Source organism: Aspergillus saccharolyticus, assembly GCF_003184585.1.
Source record: "Aspergillus saccharolyticus JOP 1030-1 unplaced genomic scaffold BP01scaffold_3, whole genome shotgun sequence".
Taxonomy (NCBI): Eukaryota; Fungi; Ascomycota; class Eurotiomycetes; order Eurotiales; family Aspergillaceae; genus Aspergillus; species Aspergillus saccharolyticus.
Window position 1 is genome coordinate 751,593 of NW_020290613.1, and position 27,374 is coordinate 778,966.

Sequence of the window (27,374 nt, forward strand, 5' to 3'; positions counted from 1 at the left end):
CTCGCCATTTGAGGGACATGTTCGTGGTCATAAGTTATGAAACTAAGGCTGACACTAGCGAGAAGATTCCGAGCTGGCTGTACAAGCAGCCGGGTACAATTTCTCAGTATCATTCTAGCCTTGACCAACTTGCCTGCCTTCTTTAGAAGCACCATGTTAATGAGGATCCATAGGTGCCTCATCCTGCATGGATGGATGAGCCAGGGCCCATTGCCGCAGCAAAGATGGAAAACGGTTGATCATCGGGGGCCAGAACTGATAACTTAAGGGGTTGAAGAGAAGACTGTCTCAGCATAAACTGCGGTGCAGGGGGTTCTGGCACAATCCATTGACTACTACGAGGAGTGAACTACGGAGCGTTTATCACAGGAATATGATACGTCATTTACCAAGTCTGGCCAAGGCGGACAACCATATTTCCCCCTCCCCCACAAACGCATCTTATCGTGAACCCTTCCACATACTTCTATTCAAGTGCTATCCAGCACACCATGACTCTGATCTCTGCCTTCCGTCCACCATCAACTCGCGTCTCGTCCCTGCGACTGAGGTCTCGTAGGCAGCGAAGGTCTCCCAAGCGGAGTCCTCGTCAACGCAGCCGCGAATGGAGACAAGACCAAGGCCAGGATGAGGACGAGGATAGTCATGATGAAAATGCGCACTCCATAATCACCCCATCAAAGCACACACCCAAGGCAGTGCGGGTCCTACGCGGCTCTGTGGCAGCCGGTGGCCCTTTGCGTCCCTTTCGTCTAGTCAAACAGGATATTCTGAACCTTCGTCGTCGATATATCTCAGATTGGAAGATATTCAACCAGCTGATATTCGCTAGTGCTGTCTATGTCTTCTTCACCAATCTTCTTCCTGGTATAACTTTTGCTAGCGATTTGTATGTCTTGACTGGTCAGAATTGGGGAACAATTGAGGTGGTATTCAGTACGGGTCTATGTAGTATCATCTTCTCATTGTGAGTGCTCAGCCATACTTGCAGTAGGGTCAGGCAGACTTACGTGAACATATATAGATTTTCCATTCAGCCTCTGACTATCCTGGGAGTTACCGGGCCCTTCTCGGTGCTCGCAGAAAACCTCTACAATCTTTGCGACGAAGTCTTCAGGGTATGCTAATTATCCAGTAGTATGAGGGTCGTAGCCCGTGACTGATCTCAAGTTATAGATACCTTTCTTGCCGTTCATGGCCTGGTCGCTGATCCATGCTGGCTGGCTACACTATGCCCTGGCTATCATCAATGCGCACGATTGGACAATGCGATATGTCACTACCTTCGCCACGGAGATATTCTCCCTACTGAACAGCATCATTTACTTCCACAAAGCCATTCAGGAGCTGGAACGAGCCCACAATAGCCTCTCCTTCGCAGCTTTTCTGTATGCTGTCATAGGTGCTGTTGGAACAATGCTTCTGGCAATATTTCTGTCTACTGCAGAGAGCTGGCGCCCCTTGTTCCACCGCTACATCCGCATGGGCTTGACCGAGTATGCCGCTGCAATCTCCATCATCGTCTTCATCGGGCTTCCGCACATCGGTGAACTAGCTCACCTTGACAAGATGACCCTTCCAGTTAGTACCTCCTTTACTCCCACCTCTCCAGACCGTAACCAGTTCTTTGTCGAATTCTGGCAACTGCCTGTAAACTGGGTGTTTGCCGCTATCCTTCCCGGGATCATTATTACCATCCTGTTCTTCTTCGACCACGAAGTCAGTTCTATTATCTGCACCATTGATCGGTATGGAACCCGCAAGCCCGGCGGCTTTGCATGGGACATCATCCTCCTGGGCACCACCACCGCCCTCTGCGGAATCTTGGGAATCCCGCCGGCCAATGGCCTCCTTCCGCAAGCGCCTCTCCACTCCGAATCTCTCATGCACACGGAGAAAGAAGAACGGACCATTCTCGTTGATGGCGAGGAGAAGAAAGAAACCTACGAGGTCAACCGCGTCTACGAGCAGCGATGGTCATCCTTTCTTCACGCCGCGGCTATTCTGCTCTTCATCAGCCCTCCTTTCATGAAAGTCCTCGGTTTAACTCCAACTAGCGTTCTAGCCGGTCTATTCATGTTTATGGGCGAGCAAAGTCTTTCAGTAAAGTAGGTCTATCTTAACTTCCTTTCCGACGCCTCATTTCTTTTTTTTCTGTCAATTTTTTTGTTAGATATAGACTGAGGCAGCTAACTGAACACGATTTGTTACTTTAGTCCGATTCTCTACCGAACATTCTATCTCCTCACTCCGCCCTCTGAGCTCCCTCCCCTACCCGCTACCCTAGCCACAACTACATCCGCCACAAACACACCACGCGCTAAAGCTTTTGGAAGAACCAATGGAGAAGAGGAAGAAGAAGCCGAAGAAGAAGCAGAAGAAGAAATCTCAACTCCACCGCCAACAGCCCCCTCCTACATCCCCATTCACCTCTACACCATCCTTCAAATCGTCATCACAGTGGCCATTTTTATTCTGACCCTCACGCGCGGCGCCCCTGCGTTCCCGGTTTTGATCGTCCTACTCGTACCCTTTCGCCTCCTTGTCATGAAGCGATGGTGGCCCCGCGAGGTCCTCCGTTTTGTGGACGCGTGGGCGTGCAAGGAGGGAACACCGGAGGACGACGAAGATGCCGAGGCAGAGGCGCAAGGGGACGCACAAGGGAGGTTTAAAGGCCTTGGACAAGAGAATTCTCCCGGAGCTATCGTCGTTGCGGCAGGGACTGAAATGGGGCAAGGATCCTCCGCGGTCAGTTCCGAGAGTGGGGGCTTGTTTGTAGAAAGATATGCAAAGGACGGGGATACGGGAAGTAGCTCTCATCTGAAGGCGCTCGACGAGATGGGTCCGGACCTTGGGGAGGGAAGTCGCGAATGGCTTGAGCTGCAAGGTTGGAACCGACGTGACGAAGAAGAGGGAAAGGGGATATGAACTTGGTAGATAGAAACAACGTAGAGGGCAACGAGGGTTAAGTCCTTCAGATCGGGGAAGATACAGCTTATCTAGGCTGGTACTCGCAAAAAGACATTTACAGAGTTATCTTGAAATGGTTTAAAAGGGAAAATTGTCGGCAACAGATGCGGATGTGTATTAGTTGAGTTCATTTGAGTGTCTCGCAATCCCTAACACCTGCTCTTTCACCTGTTCAATTTCTTTGCCTCCAATTATCTGTCTGGCCTTCTACCTACCTCTTCACCTGTATGACCTCTTCTTTGCTCGTTTTCCCGTTTCATTTCATTGCCTCTAAATCGTCTGCCTGCCCCTCTCTGCTACTTCACCTGTTTGGTCTCGTTGCCCCCAGTAACCTCTTTGGTGTCCTACCTGCCTCAACTCACCCGCTTGGACTCTTGCATGCGCCCTATTCACCTGTTTGACTTCATTGTACCTAATCATCTGTCCAGTCCTTGCTCTTTCAGGCCCCAGGCCTAGACGGTCACGGGTGGTCCGACAATTTACCTGAAGTAGATACGCGCACTGCAGATACTAGTAACTAGTTAACCATTGCGACTTATCTCAGCAGGCTCAGCCCCTCTGGACGTGGAATGGTCGCTTTGGGACTAGCTTCGAGTTATGCATTTATCCGATCCACATAACCCACGCTATACCCGATTAGATATATGTGGATATATGCTTATATATATGGACCAATCAGAGTATACAGCACCCAGCTCCTCGTACTGACTTTAAGTTACCGCTCTCTAATTAATCATACTGTGAATAACCTAAGGCCTGTAATCACTGTCACCTGTACGGCCACAAGCTTGAGATTTTTAACCACTACGGCTATTGCTATGGCTATGAGCCTAAGGCCTATAACAATCAGATTGTTATATGCAGTATGTCACTTTATGATATATATTATTAGTGATTATATACGTTATATACCTTAGTTAAGACTGATTACGAGTCATATAATAAGTTAATAACCAGGCCCAATTCTGCCGGCAGAATACAGAGCGAAAAATCGATTTGCCCAATGGCCGCTCTAGTCCGCCTTACCTAGTGGTACAGCACTGCCGGTTGAGGCCTATCCCCTAGGGTGGACTAGGTTGTGACAGAGTCCCATGCCTCCTCCGATCAAGTGGCAGCTACCTAGTACTAGGTAGGTCCCCCAAATAGCCTGTAATCCACCTTCTTCCCGCCTCCATTAAAACAGACTGTTATTGAGAGTCTTGTGATGAACCAGTCTATAAGCTATCTGAGCCATATACGCGTGATATTTCAGCTAGCGTCTATCGTAATCGTCGATACACGTCGGAGTGGGTGTAACAACCGCCGGGTATTTCCTTTCTATCCGGTAGTATTAGAGAACATGAGATGGGAAAGTCAGTAGACCTGCGCGCTTGCATATCTCATAGGGGCACCTGACTCCTAATTACCCATCCCTAAACAGAGCGACTCAAACATATCCTAAGACAGACGGGGGAAATGATTTGCGGGCTAGATTCAGGCTCTCCATCCTTGCACAAACTCATGTAGCCGATCAATCACCACCCCAAAGAGCGCGTTAACACTATCCCCAATAAGTTGTTCGAAGTGCCGAATTGCTTCTTCCTCGGTCATCTCGAGATGGAAACGCTCCTTGACTTTGAGAACCGCCTTATCAGGTTCGACCCGAATGTCTGGAATGTTGGCATCAACCATCAGACTGAACAAGTTAAGAATGAGGTTAGCAGATTTGCGGAGCGTGGTGTAAGCTGTGAAGCAGTATTGCTTGAATTGGAGGTACAGCGGGGAAGTGGTGCCGCCCATGCCTTCGACCATCTCTTTGCAGAGTTTCATCATCGGAGCAAAGGGCTTCGGATCGCGGCCGAGGATGAAGCCAAAGTCCGCGTGGAAAAAGTGTCCATCCGGGGCAAGAAGCAGGTTCTCCAGATGGCGGTCGCCAACGCCGAGAAGGTAGGTGATTACGCAGTACCCGGCGCAGGATTTGATGTAGGTGTCCATGGTTTCCTTGCGGACACCAAGTGGTTCATTGTCGTCCGGGTTATTGTCTTTCAAGTAAGCGAGCACGGATTTGTATTTGGCGGAAATGGCGGATAGGGAGGCTGAGGGAATGAACTGCACGGCGCCAGCTGTGGCGTTGGTGGCAAGAATGCGGTAGGGGGTGAGTTTGAGATCGAGATTTTCTTTTTGGAGGAGACGGTCCATGAGGATGATGATCTGGATGACCAGTTGGTCCTGCCGTAGGTCATCGCCGACCTTAAATAGAATGGGGTATTTGCGGCCGTCGGCCGTTTTGAAGACGATCTGAAGTGGCGAGAGAGACGATTTGAAGACGTTGGCACCGTCGGGGTAACACCCTGTGACCATGACCTCAGGGTCGAGGGGAAGTGGTAAGGGAGGATCAATCTGTAGCAATTCGTGCTTAGGATCTTTGAGGTATTTTTTGAGTTTCTCGATTTTGACAACACGGTTCTCGCGGGAAAACCGGACGTCTTTCGCTATCTTTGTGAGTATGACGACTAGCTCGCCTTGTCGCAGCAGCGTCTTGCGATGCTCTGGTTGTACTTTCTCCAATTCTGTCATGAAATAATACTCCACCCTCGCGAATAGTCTGCGTTGCGCGGACAATGTACCTGGTCCTGTATCGTCGCATTCGACCATCAAGTACCAGTGTAGATAGCTGCCTAACTTGAAGTTGTTGGCGGCGCGCGCAACGAGGAAATTAGCGAGCGAAGAATCATGGGCAGCATTCTCAGCGGAGCCTTCAGGGTTTTCTTCGTATTTCAGGGCCTGTACAAGTTGCAAAAGGTAGAGCAGCAATTCCTCGTCGTCAGCTTTGCGGAGTCTCTCCACTGCATATGAACGAACCGCCGGGTTGTCGAATGTCGGACCTAATAACTCGAGTGCGTCATCCACATCGATCTCCGTCCATTTGGGCAGAATCTCAACCGCCTGGTGCGCTTCGCCGACATCACGCCAATTGACCGATTTGACAAACTTGGTAAGTGCCCGCTTTTCGCGCGTCAGATAATACCGAAAGCGCCATACCAGATCCTTCTCCTCTGCTGTTAGATCTTGCGTGGGTTCATATGACAGGATCACATTGAGTTCATCGCGAATTTTAGGGTTCGGCTTCAGATCACGATCCATTATGCCCGTGCGGGTGCTCCGAATCAGTCGTCTGTGCTTGTCCTCGCATGGGTTGCCTGTTTGTCCGACTTCGGGGTCGTATATCCTTATAACACCACTACCGTCAGCACCTTCAATGCCGGGGCCGAAGCGGACTTCTGGAAGGGGCTTGAGCGGAGCGTTGGTATTCATGGGAGGATTCTGAGAAGATGACGTTATTGGCGGCGCTGGGTACTCGTGGTCAGCCCAGACGACAGGATGATCAAACCGAGGAAATTCAACATAGAGGGTGAAGTCCTCATCCTCTACCGTGTCTTCATCAGAATTCTCCCCATCTTCCATCCGGCCATCAGAGCTTCTGTTTTTTATTGCCTTCATGCGAATGGCTCGTTTCCTCCCAGCCTCTTCAGCATTGAGCTTCAGTTTCTCTAACTGTCGGAAGACCATCTGATCCATCCAATCGATGCGTGGCAATTCTCCCATCTCGTGCTTTTTGATTAGAACCTCAACCCTTTCCAACTCTAGCTCTTCCGACGACGGAGCCAGCGGATCGCGGGCACTTGCTTTCCGACGCTTGGGTAACGGGGTCGATGGAGTGGTGGTTGAAGAGAACCCATCCGCAGCTCGATTGCGGTACAGCTTACACTTTTGCCTGCCCATTCTCAACTTTCCGTCCGTGTCAAAGAGTGAGATTGTGGTTCCGCCAAATGGTACGTAATGGCCATGGGCCCCCTCCCCGCCGAACGGAGACAAGTCCCAAACTGTGATGGCTAGTTGACTCCTGAGAGGGGCATCCTTAATCGAGACAGGCATCTGCAACCATTCGTTCCATGATCGAGAGGATTTGAATGCCTTGTATGGGGTTTGTAAAGGTACCCCCAGTGGTTTAGATTCGGACCATAATTGCACGGTGACGAAGAGATCGGAGTGAGGGTTTTGCGCGGACCCAAGATGACGAAGATCCGGCCGTTTGAGAAGGACTGAAAATGGGATTTCCTTCTGCTTTCCTTCTAGAGAGCCACTGAGTAGAAGCTTATCAGCAGATTACCATAGCCAAGATCGGACAGCAGTGCCCACTTACACCTTAACGTGGATGGGAAAGTCTACCTGGGTGGAGACGGCAAAGGTAAAGGCTTCCATTCTGAAATTATCGGAGGCGGATAGGGTCAAATCAATTCACCCCCAGGCTCCAGCAGTCTTCATGATGAGCTGGAGACCATGTATCGGTTTCATGATAATGGGAGCTCTTGGAGACATGGCGGTGATAGGCTGGAGTGGCCCACCGGGGCTGACAGCAGTTGACATGGGTCACATGACCAACGCGCTCGGCGCGCGCACCCAGAGGGACTAAACCAGATAAGGTAGATGAGGGAACAGTCGTCTGGCGATGATTGAGACCATATCGCATCTAAAAGTCTGGAGGGATTGTACGCTTGCATCGCATTCTAACTCAATATGTGCTTGGGAAATAATTGTCCCACGATCTGCTTCACTGAGTGCTGACTTAACAGCTCGCCATTTATAGTCCTTTGTCTTCTTTATTCCTCACGCGCTTGTCATCCCACCAACAGCCCACCTGGCTGTTTGGTAGTTGCTCGCGCTTCTTTGTCTGCTCCTCGGCGCGCTTAGTTTGTCGCATACCCTGTCCACCCTTCAAGAGATGGCACGCCATCCTCCTCCTGACCGAACCTCGACTCAGGCACTTTCACCTGAGCCATCCTCCGAGAAAGAAAACCGGCCAGCATCAGCCAGTAATACCAAGCGGGTTCAGATCCAAGCCATGCCCAGCAGCGCCGCTAGAAAGCGACAACGATTGTCCACCCGGGGCACCAACACACAAGCAAGCCAATCTCAGGGATCACGTTCTCAGCAGACCCGCGCTACGGACTATTACGACCCAGATCAAGATGAAGCCGAACGACGGAGAATCCGTAAAGGTCTGAGAGACCTGACGCGGGACCTCAACGGTAGGTTACTCCTCATGGGATATCTTTATGTGAACACCTCCCTCTGATGTGTTTGTCGCCACAGACTCCCGCAGTGAGTTCATGCAGGCTGGAAACAGTGGTATTCGTTCCACTATAGAAAAGGCCAACGAGTTGTTTCGGGGCGTCAAGCAGACCTCGGATGCAACCATCGATTCCAGACTACTAGTCAGCGCAGCGGATCTTGGATATAAGAAGACCGCACAATTAGTTCTGGGCGACGCCAGTGCAGGCATTGACGTTGACGAGTTTGTCTCGAAGTGTATCACCTTCATGCGTCAGGCCCCTGCGGAAACCCAGAGCACAGTCCCCAGTAGCACACAACATCGTCGCGCCGCCTGGCCAACTGAGGACGATGACGAAGATAATGGAGATGCGTTGAACTGGGATTGGCTCGGACGCGCTGCGTCCTTCTGCAGCAACTCCCGGCCCTCGGTTCCTGGCTTCCTTCTCGGCCCGCTTTCGGTGCAGAAAAGAACCCGTCAGCAGGCCGTACGGAGGGTCAGAGAGCGCATCGATCCCAGCCGGGCGGTCGCACCGCAGGACCTCCAGGACAAGGACCTTGACAGGCAGGAGACATCCAATTTGACTACCATGTGTGGCAGTATCAATAAATTACTGGCGAAGACACAGAATAATGGCCAAGACACTGTTGAGAGACAATTGTCCGAACTCCAGGCCGAGCCGTCGCAAGAAATGCTACAAAGAGTGATGGCAGAAAATAATGTGGCTGACGATGGTGGTGTTCCCTTGTTCCGCTTCTGCATCAACCCGAAGTCCTTTGGGCAAAGTGTGGAGAATCTGTTCTACGTAAGCTTTCTAGTTCGCGATGGCTTGATTGGTATCTCAGTGGATAGTAGAGGGTTACCCACGTTACGTCAGTACAGCACCATGCATCTACGAATTTATCTGCTGACTTGACTCATACTAGATGCTGCGAAGCCACATGCGCCCAGCGAAGCTCAAAAGAAGGGAGTCCAAAAGCATCAGGCTATTTTCACATTGGACTTTGAGACCTGGCATGCTCTGATTGAGGCATATGCAATCGATGAATGCATTATTCCTCACCGCGAGGAAGAAGCCCAGCCAACAGCGCAGACCTGGCGATAGTCATGTCTCGAGAAACGATGCTGGACTGACTGACTGACTGTGATGACCTTTTTCTACCCATGTATCAGGCGTATGGTTGCGTTGCTTGTTGATGAGGATACCCCTTTGTTGCAGAAGGCGAGAGATTTACTGTATATTTGGCGGAGTTCCATTCGGTGTAGAAAATTATTACAAACAACTTGCGGCTGAAAGAGACGTATGATGGACCTTGAAATCATAAGGAAGAGGTAATTTCGATGAGCAGGTCCCTATGCCATTGTGAGTATCTGCGTGGTCGAGATCAATCTTCATGATGGTAATACCTCCATTGAAAGCCCCTCATTGTTTGGCTGGCAGCTCGTTGACGGTGAGTCTGGCCCCGGCCGTGGCTGTTGGCCGATTGCGGCCGCGCTGGTATTGACGTCACAGAACATGCAATCACGAGCTTGCGCCTGCCCGTCGCAAAGAAAAGGATATTTCAATTCAGTTGCGTTGTCAGGCATCCTCCCCGCAAACTGTACTTCGATCAGCCCACTTTATCTTGTTCTCTCGTGCGATTGATTTCTCTGAAATTTATCTTAAGTAATCTCTCAAAGGTGACAGGCCACGCAACTGAACAGCACTTTTGGCTGAACCCTACCTTACGCCAAAACTCTCGAGCTGCACCCGAACACGACCGCTGCGTAGAAGGCACCGCCATGGCTCCTCTCTTCCCTAGTAACCCGGCCGATGTGATGGTCATTCGGAATGTTACTTCCAATGTGATAACTATGAGCCTGCCGTTTGCGCGTTTCGGTCGCTTCAAGTTCGGAGGACGCGGTACATTGGGTGCGCATTTCTTCCACCTTACAAAGTTGAACATCGTGCTAATCTCGCAACCTTACAAAGTCAAGATGGCTTCCGGTTCTGTGGCCGTTTTCTCTCCAGTCAACCTGACCCAGGAGGTCCGCGAGACAGTCAACAGCCTTGGAGGCAATGTCAAGTACATCGCGGCTTTAGACCTCGAGCATCACCTCCACCTGACCGCATGGAAAGAGGCATATCCCAACGCTGAAATTATTGCTCCCGAGGGGCTTTGGGAGAAGCGTCAATCCAACAACAAGACCAGAGATACCACAACCTTTCATCATGTCTTCCGCAAGGATCTTAGCGGAAAACAGAAGATCTCGGATGAGTTTGATGCAGAATTCGAAACCGAATATATTCATGCTCATCAGTCGCGAGAACTGGTGTTCTTTCACAAGCCTTCGCGCACCCTCATTGAGGCAGATTTGCTCTTTAATCTCCCCGCACGCGAGCAATACTCGAAGACCGGCGAGAGTGCGACTTCTGGTGTCCTAACCAAGATGATCAGTCCGCTTTTGTCGGCAAATGCGCCTGCCACCTGGCAGAAGAGGTTTGCATGGTACGTGCTGTCAAGTTCGGATCGTAAGGGCTTTCAGGAATCAATCCAGAGGATTGATAAATGGGACTTTAATCGATTGATTCCATGCCATGGCGATGTGATTGAAAGTGGTGCCAAAGGTGTCTTTCGCACGGTCATGGAGTGGTTCTTGGAGGACCGGAAGCGTTCTTGATAGGGAAAATGAGGGGAAGGGGAGATATTGGCCACTTTTCCAATCTTGAATATGGTCGCTTTGCTTGCTTATGTCCTTCACGTGTTGTCTTGGTTGCAAAGGATATCCAATAAGGTTAATTTTGAGTCTCTGTGATGGAATGCAATGCGTTCTGTTGATCCTTGTTATTGTTGGCGGATGTGTGTATTCGAATCCATATTCACTCAGTCTTTTCTTCAATCTAACCAGTCATTGTACGGAGTACCGTACAATAGATTAATGCCCGACAAGTCTTTCTGAGTCAGTGATCGGCGACTGAATTGTCCTTGAGTTAAGCCATCGGGCTGTACGGAGTACTGTGTTGGTCCCAGAGCCACGGCTGGCTTACTTCGGAGTCAGCGTTTGTTCTAAGGAAATAGGAATCGTCTAAGCCTGAATTGGGTGAGCTGAATCATTAGTACTAACTACTAGGTAGAGGTAGTCACACCCCGGAACTGCCACGACATATCATTTGACGTCATCAATGCTGGCATGGGCTCGCATCACCCTCCCCTTGTTTCCTGACCTCTGGTCGGCACGACGGGCTATATGGTTGAGATTGAGACTACAGAATACCTACCTATTGTCTCAGTAGTGGGTGCTGAATGGAAAAGGTTCGAGGTGCACAGGTAAGGTACTTCCTACTGCCCAGCGAGCGCCCTAAGAGTGGAACAATTCCGTAGACTTTTATGGGTCCAGTGGGTACAGATAGGGATAACTAGCATGGTGGGGAAATCCTTCAGCCTTAAAGTGTCGACTACACTTTAGGCCGGCAAGTGTTCCCCCCGTTGTTAAGGAGCACGGCTTGAGAAATGTGATGGAACGATATATCGTGATTTTCCAGTGGAAATACGGCTGCCTGTGCAAGTTAGTTATGAGTTTCGGCAAGGTGTGTTTGTGTGCGTGAGTAATACGTATGTACTGATACATCGGCAGTCGTAGTGCCAGTGGTAGCTTCCAGGTACAATAACTACAACTGCGGAAAAGCCCAGTGGTGTGTAAGAGCCTAAAAAGTTAAGCCACCGTAGACTGCACCAAACCCTCACCTGATGGGCGATCAATCAATTTCTCTCCTGCCTTTTCTGTCCCGCCCTGACTTTTGAGGCTTGAGCCGACGATGTCATGTCAATCCCTACCTGTGTGTATGATGACGTTTTTGTCCTTGCGTAACAGAGACACACTCTTTGACTTCTCAAATTAACACTATATAATCCAATACTTAGTCTACCTTCGAATCTTCTTCTCTCATTATTCACTGACCCGCAGACATTTGTGTTCATCCCAACCACTTACTCTTCTATTGTCTTGGGTTGATTAATCTTCACAGCCATCGTAGTGGTCCGAGTCCCTTTGACAAGCTTGCATCTTTCCCTGCACTATTTCCGACCTGTACCACACTTTCTGACCAACTCGCCTCTATCCACGTTGCAAGTGATTCCATCATGCCTGTCATCTCACGTCTTATTTCCATTGTCTTCCGCGTGGTGGAGGTTATTTGCGCTGCAGTAAGTACCACTGGTCAACTGCATAGTGGCCTCACAGAAGCTAATAGAGCACGAACCCCAGGTTGTTGCCGGTATCATCGGGTACTACCTCCATAAATATGACGGGGACGCTTGGCCAGTGGCTAGATGGATTTACACCGAAGTCATTGCCGGGCTATCGATATTGCTGGGATTGGTTTGGCTCATCCCGTTCTCATCAGGCTTCTTTTCGTGGCCATGTACGTGGGATAGTCCCTTGCGATCCTTATCCGACGCGTGCTCCACGCTCATACTGACGTTGTCACACAGTTGATGTTATCATCTCTTTCGCCTGGTTCGCTGCGTTCGGAATCTTAGTTGATGCGATACACAAGCTCAACTGTGGATCCATTTGGTATTGGGGTGGGATCATCCACAACAACTCATGTGGCCGGTGGAAGGCGGCCGAAGCATTCAGCTTCATTTCCGCTATTGTCTGGCTGGCATCAGCGGTCTTGGTAGGTTCCAGTCCCACAGAGTTCGGTGTTCTGTACAGCACTCACAAATTACAAAGGGCATTTGGTTTACCTTCCGTGTGCGCGACTCGTCTGCTCCTCGATAGTAAGTCAAGTGACATTTTCGTGCAATCGGTGTAACACGCTACTGACATGTCGCTCACAGTGGTCGCCGCCGCTTTGGTCGTTCTGCTGTTTGACCATGCAGCCCGCGCGCACTCGTGCAGGTGTCAAAGCCACCTCAAAAACGGCCATGCAATACAATGGTCATGCCATATGTCGTCGATCAATGTCCGCCCGCTGGTACTGTGGTACACATCATCGTGACAACAAGATAATGAGATTCTATGACAATGCTCTGATACCCCGGTAGCGTGAAGATGGTTATTGACAAAGGAATGCTGGGGGTGGCTTACATTGCTTGCTTTGCCTTTTGAGCTAATATGACTATTTAATCTAATATCAAACTATTTCTTAGTGGTGTGATGCATTGGTCCTGTTGGTCCAAAGTACCCGGCCGCCCGGTTTAACTACTAGTGATCATCTTGCTTGATTGAAGCGATACACTTGTACAGGGTTCGCGACCGCGGAGTACAATAGTCACCTTAAATCTGCGCTAGGATACTGGTTTGCAACGACTATAGCTGTAGAGAGTGGGTTGCAGATGATGACCGATGACTCTTGATGACTAAACTCTAGCGTGGCGGAGACATTCCTCATGTGGAGGATATGGATCCGTTCCGCGGATTCCGAAATCTCATTCATGGATTCATGAATTCAGAATCAGCCATGCCAGAAGTGCAGCAATCAGGGGAGAGATCGAGCTCGCGATCTTCTTCCTTCGAGAAAGGCTTCCAAGACTATCCTTTGACGGTGCTGGAGCATGAAACTGACACTGACAGCAGCCACTTGGTCCTGGTAGGGCGGGAAAGCTCCGACGTCCGGCCCGATGCAGCCACGAGGGAACCTCTGCTGCCAACCTCCACCCCGAATCTAAATCGACAGCAACCGCCCGAGAAATTCTCATGCTCAATATCTGGTATCCGCACTTGGGTCAAAGGTCCCTTTCCACCATTTGAGTACAAAATCACTCCATGGCTAGGCCGCTGGCAGACGGCTCCCGCCCGTTATGTGGAGCATCACTTTCCAAGTGCCCGTGCCAAAGTATTGCTTCTTGTGGCTTGCATCACCGTCTGGGGAGTGGTGTTTGTGTCTCTCCTGCATTCTTCAATTACCGGACAGGAGCTTGCTGGATATGGAGTCCCAGTCAAGCTATCTTGTCATTCCCGACTCTGGTATGAATTACCCTTCGCTCGTTTTCCATGCGAAAGATTGGGGTTGACAGCTCTTTGTCCAGGTATAATTCCACGGAATGCGGTCTCAATGGAGAGACTTGTCTTCCATTTGATAATGGTGGTTTCGCCTTTCGCTGCCCCGCCAGCTGCAAAGATGCGATCTTGCTTGAGCCCTATGTTGTAGGGCCCCAAGAGTACAACTACCGTCCCCTTGTCATCGGAGGATCCTTTGCGAACAAATCAATCACAGACAGCCCCAGGAATCTCGGCATCTACCGTGGCGACTCAGCCATATGCCCAGCTGCCCTCCATGCCGGCCTTGCTGATGACCAAACCGGCGGCTGTGGTGTGCTCCGCCGAACAGGCGAGCACAGCGACTACCCTTCCATCTTGAAAAATGGGATCAGGAGTATTGGCTTCCCATCCTCGTTTCCGCTCTCCTTTACCTTCGAAGCCGACCCATCCGGAGGATCTAGTTGTCGAGACCAGCGCTGGATGCTCTTCACCTTTTCTCTCATCACCACCATACTTCTCTCCCTCTTCACCACCTCCTCGGCGAGCTTCTTCGCATCAGTTTACTTCATCGTCTTTTTCCAAGTGGCCCTGTCATCAGACCCTCCTTATTCTCCGAGCTATCTGGAGATTGTCTCCACTGCTCTCGGCCGTTTTCTCCCGTGCGCTATCGTCGGCTGGGCCATGTACCACTTCGTTGTGCGGCGCACGCTCCACGACCTCTCCGCCCGCTGGGACCAGACCATCCTCTGGCTCGGCCCCTGCTGGGTCGGTGCCCTGAACACCGACACATTCGACAAGATCCCCATCTCCCGCCTCACGCCACATGACATCCAGCAACAGCCCGGTGCGATCCCCGCCCTGATCATCATCGTCGCCTGCCTCGTTCTCATCGTGCTCACCCAAGCCCTCGCCTTCCGCAAGGAGGGTCGCCTCCCGCAGATGCTCACCCTCTACGCTATATTCCTCGGGGCCATCATTGTGCTCCTTCTCGTGCCTGACATGAACCTCCGCATCCACCACTACATCCTCAGTCTTCTGTTCCTGCCAGGCACAGCTCTGCGGACCCGCCCGAGTCTGGTGTACCAGGGCCTGCTAGTGGGGCTCTTCATCAACGGCATTGCGCGGTGGGGGTTTGACTCCATCCTGCAGACCAGCGCCGCATTGTTGGAGGGCGCGCAGCTGGGGAGCGTCTTGCCCGCGATTGGAGCGCCGGTGGTGCTGGGAAGCGACCAGATCGCTTTTGCGGTGCGGAGGGAGAATTTGGTGATAACCAATGGCCCGGACACATCCGTCGGGGACGGGATCAGTATTCTGGTCAACGACGTCGAGCGGTACAGGAGCTTCTGGCCAGAATTGCTGGATGGTGAGGGTGCTGATGCTGTTGCTGGGGCCCCCGCGGGAGCAGGGGAGGGATTGTTCAATTGGACGAGAAGGGTAGAGGGCGAGGACGAGTATTTTCGATTCGCTTTCGTGCGATTGAATGCCTTGGGCGGGTTCTGGTATGAAGATTTCACGAAACCCGTGGTGTGGACGAAGGACGGGCTGTGGAAGGCGCCGGAGGAGCTTGAGAAGAAAACCGAGGGTGGGGGAGAGCATAATGGGAAGGAGGAGCTGAGCTCGAACTAACTAATTCGATCCCCTTACCTACCCGATGACGCACGCTAGCTTGGCTATGGTGTTTCTCCTGAATCTTCATGACCGTCCTGGGAGAACCATGTGTGTCATCGTATCTTGGCCTACTACCTCTGTGAAATCATCTTAGACTCGGGTTGTTGGCTCCTTGATAAAGAGAACGAGAACGTGCATAGCAGGATGGACAAAGCCGAGGGTAAATTTACAAATATTTTGAACATGGTTAGGCTAATGCATCTAACCAAGACCGAGACCCCGAACGCCTTGCACATGCACATGCATACCGATCCCAAAAGTCCCTTCAATACATCCTATCCAAACCAGCAGGAAATCATGGATGTAGAAGAAACCAAAACATAAACAAGACTTATATCGAACGTTATTCCCCCAGATAGTTGTCACACCGAACCTGTATCACTTGCTGTTCACCTCCATCGGTGATGACAAAGGCGGTCAGTTTTCCGCCCTTGACGCAGCTAGAATCTAAACCCTTGGTATAAGTTTTGATGCTGAGGGAGGACTTGGAGTCATGACCATATATGACGGTCGTGGCTTGAGTATCAGTAGCCTGCGAGTCGGCGTGCTTCGTAGATTTATAGGCGACGGATTGGTGCGCGTTGAAAAACTGGGTTGCCAATGATCAGCGGAAAGTTCTTTGGGGCGTGCCGAAGAGCGCATATACTGTACCTTGGTCCACTTCTTCCCATCACGACTAGAGCTTGGAAGATGTGTATCCAGATCGATAGTCAGCATGTTCATCACGCTGAACGGATCTTGTTTGTCGTAATCTACGCCCGGAACCAGCCCGCCATGCACCACGGCAACCTGGCCCATGGTGGGAATGTGGCCCACGTTCAAGATCACGGGGCATGCATCAAGCCATTCTGCCTGCTCGTCTGTAAGCTTGCGCGCCAACTTGAGATCTTTCTGGGCCCCGGATGTGGACAACCCGTCCATGAACTCATCGCCTGATGTGTCCGTCATGGCATCCACTTCGGCGAGTTCCTGTCGCACCAACAAGACGCGATCTTCGTGGTTGCCGCGTACACACGAGGCGGAGTACTTCCGGGCTAAATCGACCACGCCGGGGCTGTCGGGACCTTTGCTAATAAGGTCCCCCGTGAAGATGAGGTGATCAGTCTTGTTGTTGAAGGTGACTTCGTCGAGAAGGCGTTCCACTGTTTTGTCGAACCAACAACAAGAAAGGTCAGTCACTGTGTATCAACGAGAAAGGAATAAGAGTCTCCTCCAAGGACAGTACAAACATTCAATCCGACATCCATGCACATCCCCCACCACAATCAATCGTCGGGAGCTATCCTTGCCCGGGCCCGGCGCTTCCCTTGCCGGCAGCAGCGATGGATCCAAGTTCTTCAACTGAATGACGCCCTCAAAGCTTGGAAGCGCGTTAGTCCCGTACCAGCCGCCCACTTTCTCCTTCGAGTTCGGATCCAGCGACTTCGTCAATTCGGAATGCTCCTTCAACCGAGGCGACAGCACGAACTCCCAGCCCAGCAGACAAGATATGAAAAGTGTGGTATAGATGATTGCATAGCGTCGGAAGCGTGGGGCGGTGATAATGGACATGACCATTTGCACCCATCCGGGTATTTCTGACCGGTCGGGCGACGAGCCGGAGTACTTGGTGTTGGATTGCCATTCGTTGCGCACGTATTCGATTAATGGGCGGGTGTATCGTTTGACACGGCGGGAGGGATTGATGGCATTTGGGAGGAAGGGAACATCGTCGGAGCCGTCAGAGGAGTAATCAAGGCTTTCGGTGTCATGATGATATTGATGAGTTGATGCCATGGTCGACTGATGGTCGATTTATGGTGGTAGCCGGTGTGTGATGGGATCGGGACGATCGATCACGAGAAAGTCAAATGAAGTAAGAAAGCCGGCACTGATAGAAGGAAAAACTGAAAGAACTGAATGAGTTCATGAAGGGGGAGGAGGGGAGGGGGAGAAGTGGGAATAGATGGTCGGAGGTGATCGTCAGCCTCGTTGGGGGAAAAGAAGAATGACTTTCAACACACTTCAGTTCAGGTACAAGACAGCCTCGCAGGGACGGGAGCCGATGGAGCCTTGAGTATCGGGCGATGCTTTGCTCGAATTGGAATCCACCGCGGGTCCCGTGGCCCGCTATTCCTGGTGGGGCTTAGTGACTTGGGCTCCGTGCCGCTGAAGGGACCAGACCCCAGACTAATCTTTATTCGGCTAGTCCGCTACTATCTATATCCTCCCACCCATCTCATTGTAAGAGTGTATGTACACAATATACACAATGTACACAATATATAATGAGTATTATGAGGTTCAGCGATATTGCTCGTGAAACTCAACCTCTTTCTGGCGTTTTCGCACCATCTCAATAGTCTTTTCATCGTACAGCTCCTCTAGCTTCTTTCCACCCAGAAGGACTTCTTTCTCGTGGCGTGCGGCCTCGTCCTTAGTCATGCAGACCAAGTTCTTCATCTCGATCGGAACATAAGTCTGTCCTTGCTTCATCCACTCAGGGTCGGGGGCAAACCCGCGTTCGGGCCGCTCCCAAGGCACCAGACACACGCGGCTGGGCAGCCCACTGACGGCACTCTTTCCCCGCCAAATCTCATCTACCAGATAACCGATGTCATCCTTGCTGACGGGCAAGCGAAGGCCGACGAGGTTGGGGCCATACTCTGCACGCGCTAAACGCTCGTGCGTCCCCTGTAGAGCTGCCAGAACGCCGTCGTATAGCTTGTCGCGGCCTTTACCCCCGATGCTGTAATCCTGCGGATAGCCAGCAATGGAGCAGATGACATGGTTGGCTAACGTATACCCGAACACAGCCGGCATGGTGCCTAGCACCGGTAATATACGGGCACGGAAGTCTGGCAGCACACTCAGCTCACCCACCTGACCCTTGGTGAATTCGTCCTCAGCCAGCGGCAGCAGCGTGGCCTTCCCGGGGCCGGGTTTCTCCGTGGAAAAGACGACGGGAATCCCGGTGGTTACGCCCAGGAGCTTCAGGCGCCGGCGCGTGCTGCGGGAGAGCGGGTCATCGGTGCTGAGAGAGATGTCGCCGATGGTGACGCGGGTGGGGTCTGACTTGCAGCCGGCACCCATGGCAGATATGACGGGGATGGCGTTGGTGTGGCAGTAGTGAAGCAGCTCAACCTTGGAGGTGATGTTGTCAATACAGTCAAGGACGAAATCAGGCTTGCGGCCTTTGTCACTGTCATTCAGGGACCAAGGCGCTAGAAGCTTCTGAGCAACCGATCCGCCAAAGAGCTCATTGCGGCAGTCAAATTTGACCCACGGCACAATCTGTTCCAGGCGCTTGCGGATGCAGTGCACTTTAGGGGTGCCGACATCAGCGAGCGTTGCCAGGGCGTGCCGGTTTAGCGACGACAGAGTGACTTGGTCGAAGTCAATCAGACGTATCTTAGACACGCCTGAGCGCGCGAGCGATGCCACGGCATGGGAGCCAACTCCGCCACATCCAACGACGATGATGTAGGAGGAACGGAGCTTCGCAAGACCTTCGTCGGTTAAGAAGACGCGGTTGCGGGCGAGTTGTTCGAGGATGAGATCTGTGGGAATGAATTCGTGAGTCGCTACTGCTGAATTGATATGCCTGAGGAACAGTAACATACCCTCATCGTAATCTCCTTCTTGCGCTCGGCGGGCGAGAGCTGCGCTGCGCTCGTCTTCCTTACTCAACTGCGTGGCGGCTGAGATCCCATAATCTGTGAGCTGCATCCAGACCATCAGTATCGGGAGCTACAGTATAATTGCTGACAATAAATACCTTCTCTGCGTGATGTTGTTCGTCGATACTAGGGATCGATGCCTTGAGCTGTTGGACAGCTTCTTTCCTTCGAAGTGCTTGGTAGCCAAGAATGACGCCTGCGACTGCGGCGCCGGAGAGCACGGCGGTAGCAGCTAGCTGCGATTGATGAGAGCTACTTTGGCGCTGAAGCCAGGACGACATTCTGCAACTTGTCTCTATCTATCGATTGGCCTGCTTCGGTACCTGTTTCTGTAGGTAGGTATGTCAGTGGGTAGGTATAGGTATCACGGGTAAAATAGTGGCCGCACTATAGCAGAGTCAGAAGATAGCTTTGTATCAAAACCAGATCACGCCTGACGAATGCATGTAACATGTCAAGAACTAAAAATCAATTGACTTACAAGATTATCTCAATTGACTTACAAGATTATCCCGGAGTTTGATAGCAAAGAGCACTTTCTTAGGAAGCGTTACGTAGTTCAGTCAAACCTGCAGCTTGAGTGGAGACCCTCGCAGCAAATCTGACGTAAATCACGTGCACCCGCGACTTCCGCCCGCGTGCGCGTCTCCGCAAAACCAACCTCTCGACACGTCGACCATCATGACACCCCTGGTCTTGAAATGTGCTTTCATGAGAGCACAGGTCAAGCTTCATGATTCCATTCAATGCGAGCTTGATTCAATACTCTTTACGATGCACATCCGCATACCAAGCGCATGACTTTCAAACTCCCGATGACGAAAAAAACACACAAAGAGCTTTTCCTCATGACACCTTAAAGTGGATTCTACATCCAGGATCAAGCAATGGACTTCATCCGTCCGGGACCGAAACCCTGGAATGGAAGAAGACATTCAGCTTATGCGTGAGTGATTGAGAATTGAACAGAGATCTAAGGGCTTGATGAAAGTCTAGCGCCGCGGTGTTCTTTTTCATGACCGTGGGTTTGTTGATCCCCTTTCTTCTGACGTGGGATATTCATTATTGCTGCAATCTTGATAAACACTCGCGCTCTGCGATACTTTAGAGACGATTTCCCTCTTTTTGTCAGTGTCTTGAGTCAGCAGGAAGGACGTAAGTGCCTTCGTGAAAGCATCAACCCTACTCACTTAAGACTCCTTTGAGCATCACTGTCGTGACAGTCACCGCATTCGACATCTCATACCTCAGAGGGAGCATAGATGAGTGGGCTACTATCGCTACTTTTGAGTTCATGATGACACGTCAGCGAGAAATTACACCACAAACAAACCGTTGAGAGTGGGGAATAAGCAAAATCTGGATTTTGACCGCGGAACGAGAAGAGCTAGCAAGGCTCAAGTCAAAAAGGCCACAAAAGTCCGAGCCAAAGAGGCCCTACAGCCCAGTCAAATACCAGCGACAGAAGCGTCCTTGTTCATATAAACCTTAAGTGGAGAAAGTATGCATTTTGATACACTAATGTCTAATCAACCGGCAGAAGAACACAAGATACGCTGAAGAATAGACAGCTTCAGACAGATTCTTTGCAGCTTTAAGACTCCGCGATACACTTCGATTACTTACATGCCTTCGCGCAAGTATGAAGCAGCTCACCCTCGATACCCATTTTCTAAGATCTCACCTACGCTGCTGCGCTTCAAAACCACATTTGAAACGACAAAAATTGTACTTCTTCCCTGCCCCTCGTCCCCACCCTCCTTTCTCCTCATGCCAAAATGATGACAAACAACGAAGCACTCCGAGGCACATCATCCGCTACGCCTGTTCGCCTTCCAAAAGGTAACGACGTTGAGCATCAGCCGATGACGAGTGAAATCAAATAGTAGTTTTCAATCTGATTAAGGCATGACTAATGCTCTGCAGGAGCTCTGTGAGGTCTAGCGTCTTGCAAGCGATACGCATAAGCAGAATTGATACCACAACTAACGCAGCATCTTGTCTTGGGTCACACGCACTTTATGCAGTGCAATCTCAGAATGCTTGGGTCTATAATGACTTTCCATAGTCTCATTTAGTCTGCCCACCCCGAACATACTCCAGACCATTTTCAACCATTTTCAATTTCCCTCCCCGATCTAGATCCATAAAACATCTCAGCAGATAAGCATGGCCCGGTGACGAGGATTTTACCCAAAAGCCAAAGTTGTATGGTATCCGGCTGATACGTGACATGCTGTGTCGCGTTCAAAAGCTATCAAGCCTGGAAATCAGTGAGAACCTGAGAGCTAATCTGAGGGCCGTGCAAGTTTGCTGGATGAATTCTTCCTATGGGGCTACAGTCGGTGTAGGTCATAAATAATGAGAAGAAGCTTCGGGGTTTGCTATATTGTTCGCCCCCCCCCCTGTCTTGAATGTTTGCATATAGCAATAGCAATAGTCCATATGAAGATGTCCGGCAATGTATGGTATCAACTTCAAGATACAGATCGCTCTATGTACAATGTGCTCCAGGTAACAGCTCTCAGTCCGATGATTGTGGCCGGCAACTCTGATCCTGAATTATTGGAGCTTGCTGAAGTGCATGCGCTGCAGTTTCTCCAGGCAGTTTCATCATATGTCTCATCATAGTGAAGAGGGTGTAATGGTTGAGTTTGCATGAATCGTGATAGCAGCAGCATATAAACATCGCAACTTCCCGCAATTCGCATGGAACACCATTTTCGTTCCGTCTCTAGAAACAGTGGCGCCACCAGGCGATATAAGGTCAAAATCGCCCGTCTTGAGCAATGGCCGGTTGGCTCTGGTATATGGTCCCTTCAATGAGGTGGCGTAGGCATACTTGACATTATACTTCGGCGACGTGAAGCAGTGGGAAGAGAAGAACAGATAATAGATACCCTGGGGGGTGCGCAGGATATTTGGCGCCTCTACCAGCGGGCCGTCGCTTTTGTCATTCTGGAGGATCTGGACCGGGTTGCCGACGGGAGTCACGCCGTCCGCCTCTAGCTCCTGGAGCAGGATGGGGACTGCGAGGACGGGCTTCTTGCCATTATTGCAATCGCCGCCATGGCCGATGCTGTTGGCATCGGCTTTGTACACGACGTAGAGCTTGCCGTCGACGTCACGGAATGGAGATGGGTCAATTGCGCCACCTTGATTGCGTGGACAGGCGAGAGGTTTGCTCTGAGGCATAAAGGGCCCTGCTGGGTTCGTGCCATTGGAGACGGCGACGCCTACGCAGTGGTGGTAGAGCCAGTCTTTGAGTTCTCCGGAGTAATAGAGCACGAATCGCCCGTCATCCTAATTTGGTCCGTTGGTAAGAAATGGGCTTGATGTGGAGGGAATCTCCTTGCAACAGACGTGCTACGTACGCGTTGAATCACGTCGGGGGCATAGTGATTGATCTTTGTCTCCCAGCTACTCAATGAGGGCATTGCGTCATGGTCCTCAAGCCGCGTCCACGAGTTAAAGACCGTCGCAGTCGCGACAGGTACATGAGGCACTTCGGAGTCGTTTTTGGCTGCGTTGGTGCCATACGTGTACCAGGTGTTATTCACGTGAAGTAAACCAGGATCTGGAAAGTCAGAGAGGACTTGAACTGGGCGGTTTGCCGCGTCGTGATAGCTAGGATCATCGTGAGACCGATTCCTTTTCACCAGAAGTACGGGAACCGTGACAGCAACGACGATCAGGGTTAGCGCAAAGAAGGCTAGGATCGACAATGTCAAGATTTTACCCCGCGTCCAGGGTCCTGCGTCCCTGATGGACGACTCTGACAACGACGCACTGTCGGGTGACTTGAGCGGATTTATACCCTGATCTGCACCGCATTCAGCCTCTGCAGATCTGATGCTTGGTTTTGAGGGGCTCCTGAGACGGCTCCAGAGCCCATTCATTCTTCGTATCGTCTCCATATCTGTCTGATCCCACTCGCTATGCCACGGCTAGCCAAAGGGTATGAAAGTACCAGGGTACCATTCAGATGCAACGGTAGCTGAACCCGAAGCTGTTTACAGGACTGCGAGGCAATGAGGTAGGTTCAATTAAAGAAGCGTGATATCGACTTAGAAGGCTACGGTATATCGCGAAGCGGGCTCTCGTTTCAGACTAGAGACCATGACGATGGTGGTGATTTAGTGCGAATCACGCCAATCATCGTGTCAGCATAACGAGATGATATGGCTGACAATTTCTAAGACGTCAGTGGGCCGAAGAACCAGCTACTTCCGGGCCATGCGTTCACTCCAAACCGTCCAAGTCGCCTCGTGCTGCCGCGGGTTAAGCATATCCGCTTTGACCTGCTCGTGGGAATGAACGCATTGATTAGATCAGCCGCCACCGAGATGAGTTATAACGAGGTCTTCACTAATAAGTTAAAGTCCCTTCAGGCTAGGAACGCAACGCTGGAAGCACTCGCCCATATATGGGTCAGTCATAAGCGCCATTGCTGATGTTACAGTTGACCTTGGCCGAGAAGCATAACTGTAGTGTCACACCGACTGCCTTCGTTTGCCTACAGCGGGAGTGTCGATAACCTGGTCAACTCAACTTCAGCATGTGCCAGGGACAATGCACGTTCAGAGATGGCGAGAGGTGTTTCGTGCTCAAAGAAAGTCAATGACGTTATTGAATGACGCTGATTAGGTACCGTAGCATTCACACACAGCAAAGTCTTGACAGGTCCTCATTTGGGGTGGAATATGCAGTACCCGGTAGGCTTGTTGCAGTGAAATCTGGTGGGAGGCTCCGTGGTTACAGCCTGTCTCTCCCGCTTTGGGTAATTAACGGGTCGGAAGGCGCCTTGCAGCCACACCCATTTCGATTTGCTCCCACGTGCAAGTTGCCGGGCAGTATGGTCATGTATTATGGAAACACTGAAGACGAGATGCTGGAGACATGATGGATTTTCCAGACAAGGCTGGTCATGGACCTACAAGCCCTTTCTATAGGGTTCAATCCATGTGTATTGTCATTTGTTCTATCACCTGTGAGCCAATCAAAGGCAGGCAGAGGGGAGGAGGAGATAAGGGATCGAAGGGGGTCACAGTGAGATGAAGCCCGGGGGTGGATAGGATGCAGAAGCCGGTGTGACAGTCAGCGATCACACCAGCAGCAGCAGAGAAGGCTTGTTTCTTCTGCAGCCGATGGGCCAGCCAACTAAGTAAGCGCCAAAGCCAAGTCGGTTCCATGACGCGGCGTGCTGGAGGGTGACGCAACACCCCTCCCCCCCCTTGCCGTATTGCGGATGCTCTCTTCCACCATGTTCAATTAGCAATTTGGGCTGTCTTCGCGAAATTCGAGGTATCCCGTTGTGAAGATGAGGACTTCCATGATCACGGATCTCGAGCGTAACCTTAAGCGCAGTCTAGGGTCTGATCCTCTGGGCAGGCAGCCGTGCGATCGCAGGTGGATCTGACGGTAGGGCCGAAAACGGCGCTGCAAAAGCGATTGTACTGTGGGGAAGCGAGTCACAAAAGAGATTGGATACAACCTCGAATCTGCCGATAGCCAGGTACACCCGGTGACTAGATCGGTTACATGAACGAAACAACGGTAGATAGAGAGAGGAGGAAGACGATCATCTTCCTTTTGCAGATAGACACACCTCTGCGGGTGACGAGACGAGGTTACAGGCACCTTTCCCCATTCACCGTGGATTCTAGCTGCCTCGTGGAACGACAAAAGGACAAAAGTACGAATGGCCTATAAGAAGCGATCAAGGCCAGCTGGCAGTACTGATTGCAAGGGAATTATGTAGTAGGAATGCTTTATCGGAGAAGAAAATACTGGAAGTTGACTGGATTGACAGTTTGACACCATCAGAGACAACAGGCCGTCATCACGCCCGAACTGGCGGCTCCACCGACCACCGGCCGACTCCCCCTCTCCAGATTCTCTGTTATTTTTTCCGCGCTGGTGTCGGTCGTACAACCCCGTGCCTGTCTTGACAATCTCTCCCACTTCATGATCAATTGCCCGGCCTGCATCGGAATATCTTGATTTCTTTCTCGCCCCCATGGCACTGCTGCAAGAGCCCTAGTCCATCAATAGTCCTCTGTTGGCCTTTCCCGCGAACGCGCAATACATCCGCACCCGGTTACTCTGACGCCTCTCTGACGACGACAGCCATTTTGCTGGGTCTCCAACACGTTTACGGTCCACGGATATGCGCCAATCTTGGTAGAAGATCAATCGGTGTTTATTCCACGGAACGACCCCAGTTGCTTTTTGTCGGCGGAGCTTGCGAAAGTAGCACAGAAAAAAAAAAGAAAAAGAAAAGGCTTCCGCGGCGATTCCTGGAGCTGTCGACAGTATCCCAGATTCAGCCGACCGCAGAAGAATCTCCCTACTTGCGCCACTATGCTCACCTTCCGCAAGTCGCTTCTAGCGGCTGTGTTGCTAATCACGTTCATTGTCCTCTTCCGATCTTCGCATTCCTCCCCATCCGTGTCACCGACAGTGCCCGCCTCCGCCGCCGAAGCCTACGACAACAGCCAGGCGATAGTCGATCGGCCCCAGGGGCGAAAGCCGGACGCCATCAAGCAGCAACCTCTCAGTCCTCCACCAACCGCTCCATTGCGTGATCGACTGCGTTATCACTTTCCCTATGATCTCGACGGCAAATTTCCCGCATACATTTGGCAGACATGGAAGTACACTCCCGAGTCGATGTTCTTTTCGGAGGGACTTCGTGACCCTGAGGCGAGCTGGACCGAACTACATCCAGGGTTTGTCCACGAAGTTATTCCTGACGATACCCTGCAGCATCTGATCAAGTACCTCTATGGATCGGTGCCGGATGTGTACGAGGCATTTGAGTCCATGCCCTTACCGGTTCTCAAGGCCGATTTTTTCCGGTATCTCATTCTTCTGGCGCGGGGTGGGATTTATAGCGATATTGACACCACTGCTTTGAAGCCTGCATCAGACTGGCTACCTTCGGAACTCGATTTGACTACAGTCGGGGCTGTCGTGGGTATTGAGGCGGATCCAGATCGTCCGGACTGGCACGACTGGTATGCGCGCCGGATCCAATTTTGCCAGTGGACTATCCAGGCCAAACCAGGCCACCCAATTTTCCGCGACATCGTCACATATATCACCGAGGAAGCGCTGCGGATGAAGAAGGAAGGGAAACTTAAAGTAGGAAAGATGGACAAGACCATCATGGAATTCACGGGTCCGGGAGCCTGGACCGACGCCGTCTTCCGGTACTTCAATGACCCAGAGTATTTCAACATTGAACCTGGTTCTCCTTCGAACGTCACCTATGAGGATTTCACCAATCTGCAAGGATACAAAAAGATGGGTGACGTGGTGGTTCTACCTATTACGAGTTTCAGCCCCGGTGTACACCAGATGGGTGCAGGAGATATTGACGATCCTATGGCATTCGTAAAACATAACTTCGGAGGTCAGTTGCTCACCAGTGACCCGCCACCATGTACGACGATAGACTAACATCTTGACAGGCACTTGGAAAACCGATCCATCTCTATAAGTTGGCTACGTCGAACTCTATATTCAACTTCATTCTCAGCGTGGCCTTCGGTGATGAAGACTTTAGACGAGAAGACCGGCGTCGCACCAAAGGTGACGACCATTAAACGTCTACATCAAGTCGGTTCTATCCAAATCACTTGCCTGGAGCCCGTTTTGGCCCACCATTAAAGCAAACGCTCCCTCCTATCATCGAAGTCATGATTCATGACTCGCGTACCCTATCATATCTTGTCCCCTCGCTACAGCGCGATTGTACAGGATTGGCACCTCATGTCGCAGTGGTGTCTTTTGCTATGACCAATTCCACGCAGATAATCTTGACTTTCTTGTATAACCCCACTCTACCATGTCGCAGACATGTGAGAAGATTGACGTGCTAGTCATTACTCCTCGCTGGTCCACCTCGTCGGCCCAGCGAAGCCGGGTTCTTGAATAGGACATTGATGTCTATTCCTGCGTGTTCATACTACGACTCCATCGCCAGCGGCGATGGCGTTTATCTCACCGTTGAT

General features: G+C 51.2%; 10 protein-coding genes across 10 annotated transcripts; 6 read left to right on the top strand and 4 right to left on the bottom strand.

Moving 5' to 3' along the window:
* Positions 1-47: 47 nt before the first annotated feature.
* On the top strand, positions 48-3,142 carry BP01DRAFT_333142 (uncharacterized protein). The gene is made up of 4 exons (XM_025573119.1): positions 48-967; positions 1,025-1,118; positions 1,177-2,108; positions 2,217-3,142. Exons 1-4 carry the CDS (start codon positions 492-494, stop codon positions 2,926-2,928), a joined length of 2,214 nt encoding a protein of 737 aa, XP_025434930.1. The 5' UTR covers positions 48-491; the 3' UTR covers positions 2,929-3,142.
* Positions 3,143-4,386: 1,244 nt separating this feature from the next.
* BP01DRAFT_116884 (phosphatidylinositol 3-kinase VPS34) lies at positions 4,387-7,666 on the bottom strand. Its single transcript, XM_025570357.1, has 2 exons — positions 7,154-7,666; positions 4,387-7,093 (listed from the first exon to the last, which is right to left on the bottom strand). The coding sequence occupies exons 1-2, from the start codon at positions 7,210-7,212 to the stop codon at positions 4,444-4,446; spliced, it is 2,709 nt and encodes a 902-aa protein (XP_025434931.1). The 5' UTR covers positions 7,213-7,666; the 3' UTR covers positions 4,387-4,443.
* BP01DRAFT_353264 (non-structural maintenance of chromosomes element 4 family protein) lies at positions 7,477-9,352 on the top strand. Its single transcript, XM_025574134.1, has 3 exons — positions 7,477-8,039; positions 8,104-8,934; positions 8,989-9,352. Exons 1-3 carry the CDS (start codon positions 7,733-7,735, stop codon positions 9,165-9,167), a joined length of 1,317 nt encoding a protein of 438 aa, XP_025434932.1. The 5' UTR covers positions 7,477-7,732; the 3' UTR covers positions 9,168-9,352.
* A 395-nt stretch (positions 9,353-9,747) lies between these two features.
* On the top strand, positions 9,748-11,076 carry BP01DRAFT_116900 (uncharacterized protein). The gene is made up of 2 exons (XM_025570358.1): positions 9,748-9,974; positions 10,035-11,076. The coding sequence occupies exons 1-2, from the start codon at positions 9,845-9,847 to the stop codon at positions 10,721-10,723; spliced, it is 819 nt and encodes a 272-aa protein (XP_025434933.1). The 5' UTR covers positions 9,748-9,844; the 3' UTR covers positions 10,724-11,076.
* Positions 11,077-11,827: 751 nt separating this feature from the next.
* On the top strand, positions 11,828-13,184 carry BP01DRAFT_117010 (MARVEL domain-containing protein). The gene is made up of 7 exons (XM_025570359.1): positions 11,828-11,879; positions 11,965-12,079; positions 12,174-12,246; positions 12,308-12,464; positions 12,535-12,722; positions 12,779-12,825; positions 12,886-13,184. The coding sequence occupies exons 3-7, from the start codon at positions 12,184-12,186 to the stop codon at positions 12,917-12,919; spliced, it is 489 nt and encodes a 162-aa protein (XP_025434934.1). The 5' UTR covers positions 11,828-11,879; positions 11,965-12,079; positions 12,174-12,183; the 3' UTR covers positions 12,920-13,184.
* Positions 13,185-13,508: 324 nt separating this feature from the next.
* BP01DRAFT_379349 (LCCL domain protein) lies at positions 13,509-15,655 on the top strand (the record flags this gene model as incomplete). Its single annotated transcript, XM_025577145.1, has 2 exons — positions 13,509-14,014; positions 14,077-15,655. 2 exons carry the CDS (start codon positions 13,509-13,511, stop codon positions 15,653-15,655), a joined length of 2,085 nt encoding a protein of 694 aa, XP_025434935.1.
* A 201-nt stretch (positions 15,656-15,856) lies between these two features.
* Positions 15,857-17,711, bottom strand: BP01DRAFT_353273 (putative serine/threonine-protein phosphatase). Its single transcript, XM_025574135.1, has 3 exons — positions 16,927-17,711; positions 16,349-16,839; positions 15,857-16,286 (listed from the first exon to the last, which is right to left on the bottom strand). The coding sequence occupies exons 1-3, from the start codon at positions 17,471-17,473 to the stop codon at positions 16,041-16,043; spliced, it is 1,284 nt and encodes a 427-aa protein (XP_025434936.1). The 5' UTR covers positions 17,474-17,711; the 3' UTR covers positions 15,857-16,040.
* Positions 17,712-17,885: 174 nt separating this feature from the next.
* Positions 17,886-19,898, bottom strand: BP01DRAFT_353274 (tRNA threonylcarbamoyladenosine dehydratase). The gene is made up of 4 exons (XM_025574136.1): positions 19,838-19,898; positions 19,455-19,743; positions 19,300-19,399; positions 17,886-19,236 (listed from the first exon to the last, which is right to left on the bottom strand). The coding sequence occupies exons 2-4, from the start codon at positions 19,635-19,637 to the stop codon at positions 17,981-17,983; spliced, it is 1,539 nt and encodes a 512-aa protein (XP_025434937.1). The 5' UTR covers positions 19,638-19,743; positions 19,838-19,898; the 3' UTR covers positions 17,886-17,980.
* A 2,083-nt stretch (positions 19,899-21,981) lies between these two features.
* On the bottom strand, positions 21,982-23,255 carry BP01DRAFT_388791 (glycoside hydrolase family 43 protein; the record flags this gene model as incomplete). Its single annotated transcript, XM_025577864.1, has 2 exons — positions 21,982-22,659; positions 22,731-23,255. The coding sequence occupies 2 exons, from the start codon at positions 23,253-23,255 to the stop codon at positions 21,982-21,984; spliced, it is 1,203 nt and encodes a 400-aa protein (XP_025434938.1).
* Positions 23,256-25,446: 2,191 nt separating this feature from the next.
* On the top strand, positions 25,447-26,960 carry BP01DRAFT_117223 (glycosyltransferase family 32 protein). The gene is made up of 2 exons (XM_025570361.1): positions 25,447-26,773; positions 26,832-26,960. The coding sequence occupies exons 1-2, from the start codon at positions 25,720-25,722 to the stop codon at positions 26,858-26,860; spliced, it is 1,083 nt and encodes a 360-aa protein (XP_025434939.1). The 5' UTR covers positions 25,447-25,719; the 3' UTR covers positions 26,861-26,960.
* Positions 26,961-27,374: the final 414 nt, after the last annotated feature.

Bases quoted from the DNA above. Each gene is read 5' to 3' on its own strand.
- BP01DRAFT_333142 (XM_025573119.1), top strand. From the start codon at position 492: ATGACTCTGATCTCTGCCTTCCGTCCACCATCAACTCGCGTCTCGTCC. The intron at 968-1,024 runs GTGAGTGCTCAG...GAACATATATAG, and splicing joins TGTAGTATCATCTTCTCATT to ATTTTCCATTCAGCCTCTGA. The intron at 2,109-2,216 runs GTAGGTCTATCT...TTGTTACTTTAG, and splicing joins GAGCAAAGTCTTTCAGTAAA to TCCGATTCTCTACCGAACAT.
- BP01DRAFT_116884 (XM_025570357.1), bottom strand. From the start codon at position 7,212: ATGGAAGCCTTTACCTTTGCCGTCTCCACCCAGGTAGACTTTCCCATC. The intron at 7,094-7,153 runs GTAAGTGGGCAC...GCTTCTACTCAG, and splicing joins TTTCCCATCCACGTTAAGGT to TGGCTCTCTAGAAGGAAAGC.
- BP01DRAFT_353264 (XM_025574134.1), top strand. From the start codon at position 7,733: ATGGCACGCCATCCTCCTCCTGACCGAACCTCGACTCAGGCACTTTCA. The intron at 8,040-8,103 runs GTAGGTTACTCC...TTGTCGCCACAG, and splicing joins CCTGACGCGGGACCTCAACG to ACTCCCGCAGTGAGTTCATG. The intron at 8,935-8,988 runs GTCAGTACAGCA...GACTCATACTAG, and splicing joins TAGAGGGTTACCCACGTTAC to ATGCTGCGAAGCCACATGCG.
- BP01DRAFT_116900 (XM_025570358.1), top strand. From the start codon at position 9,845: ATGGCTCCTCTCTTCCCTAGTAACCCGGCCGATGTGATGGTCATTCGG. The intron at 9,975-10,034 runs GTGCGCATTTCT...AACCTTACAAAG, and splicing joins CGGAGGACGCGGTACATTGG to TCAAGATGGCTTCCGGTTCT.
- BP01DRAFT_117010 (XM_025570359.1), top strand. From the start codon at position 12,184: ATGCCTGTCATCTCACGTCTTATTTCCATTGTCTTCCGCGTGGTGGAG. The intron at 12,465-12,534 runs GTACGTGGGATA...GTTGTCACACAG, and splicing joins AGGCTTCTTTTCGTGGCCAT to TTGATGTTATCATCTCTTTC. The intron at 12,826-12,885 runs GTAAGTCAAGTG...TGTCGCTCACAG, and splicing joins GACTCGTCTGCTCCTCGATA to TGGTCGCCGCCGCTTTGGTC.
- BP01DRAFT_353273 (XM_025574135.1), bottom strand. From the start codon at position 17,473: ATGGCATCAACTCATCAATATCATCATGACACCGAAAGCCTTGATTAC. The intron at 16,840-16,926 runs GTTTGTACTGTC...TCGACAAAACAG, and splicing joins GCATGGATGTCGGATTGAAT to TGGAACGCCTTCTCGACGAA. The intron at 16,287-16,348 runs GTACAGTATATG...TTGGCAACCCAG, and splicing joins ATGGGAAGAAGTGGACCAAG to TTTTTCAACGCGCACCAATC.
- BP01DRAFT_353274 (XM_025574136.1), bottom strand. From the start codon at position 19,637: ATGTCGTCCTGGCTTCAGCGCCAAAGTAGCTCTCATCAATCGCAGCTA. The intron at 19,400-19,454 runs GTATTTATTGTC...GTCTGGATGCAG, and splicing joins AACAACATCACGCAGAGAAG to CTCACAGATTATGGGATCTC. The intron at 19,237-19,299 runs GTATGTTACTGT...TCATTCCCACAG, and splicing joins AGAAGGAGATTACGATGAGG to ATCTCATCCTCGAACAACTC.
- BP01DRAFT_117223 (XM_025570361.1), top strand. From the start codon at position 25,720: ATGCTCACCTTCCGCAAGTCGCTTCTAGCGGCTGTGTTGCTAATCACG. The intron at 26,774-26,831 runs GTCAGTTGCTCA...ACATCTTGACAG, and splicing joins CGTAAAACATAACTTCGGAG to GCACTTGGAAAACCGATCCA.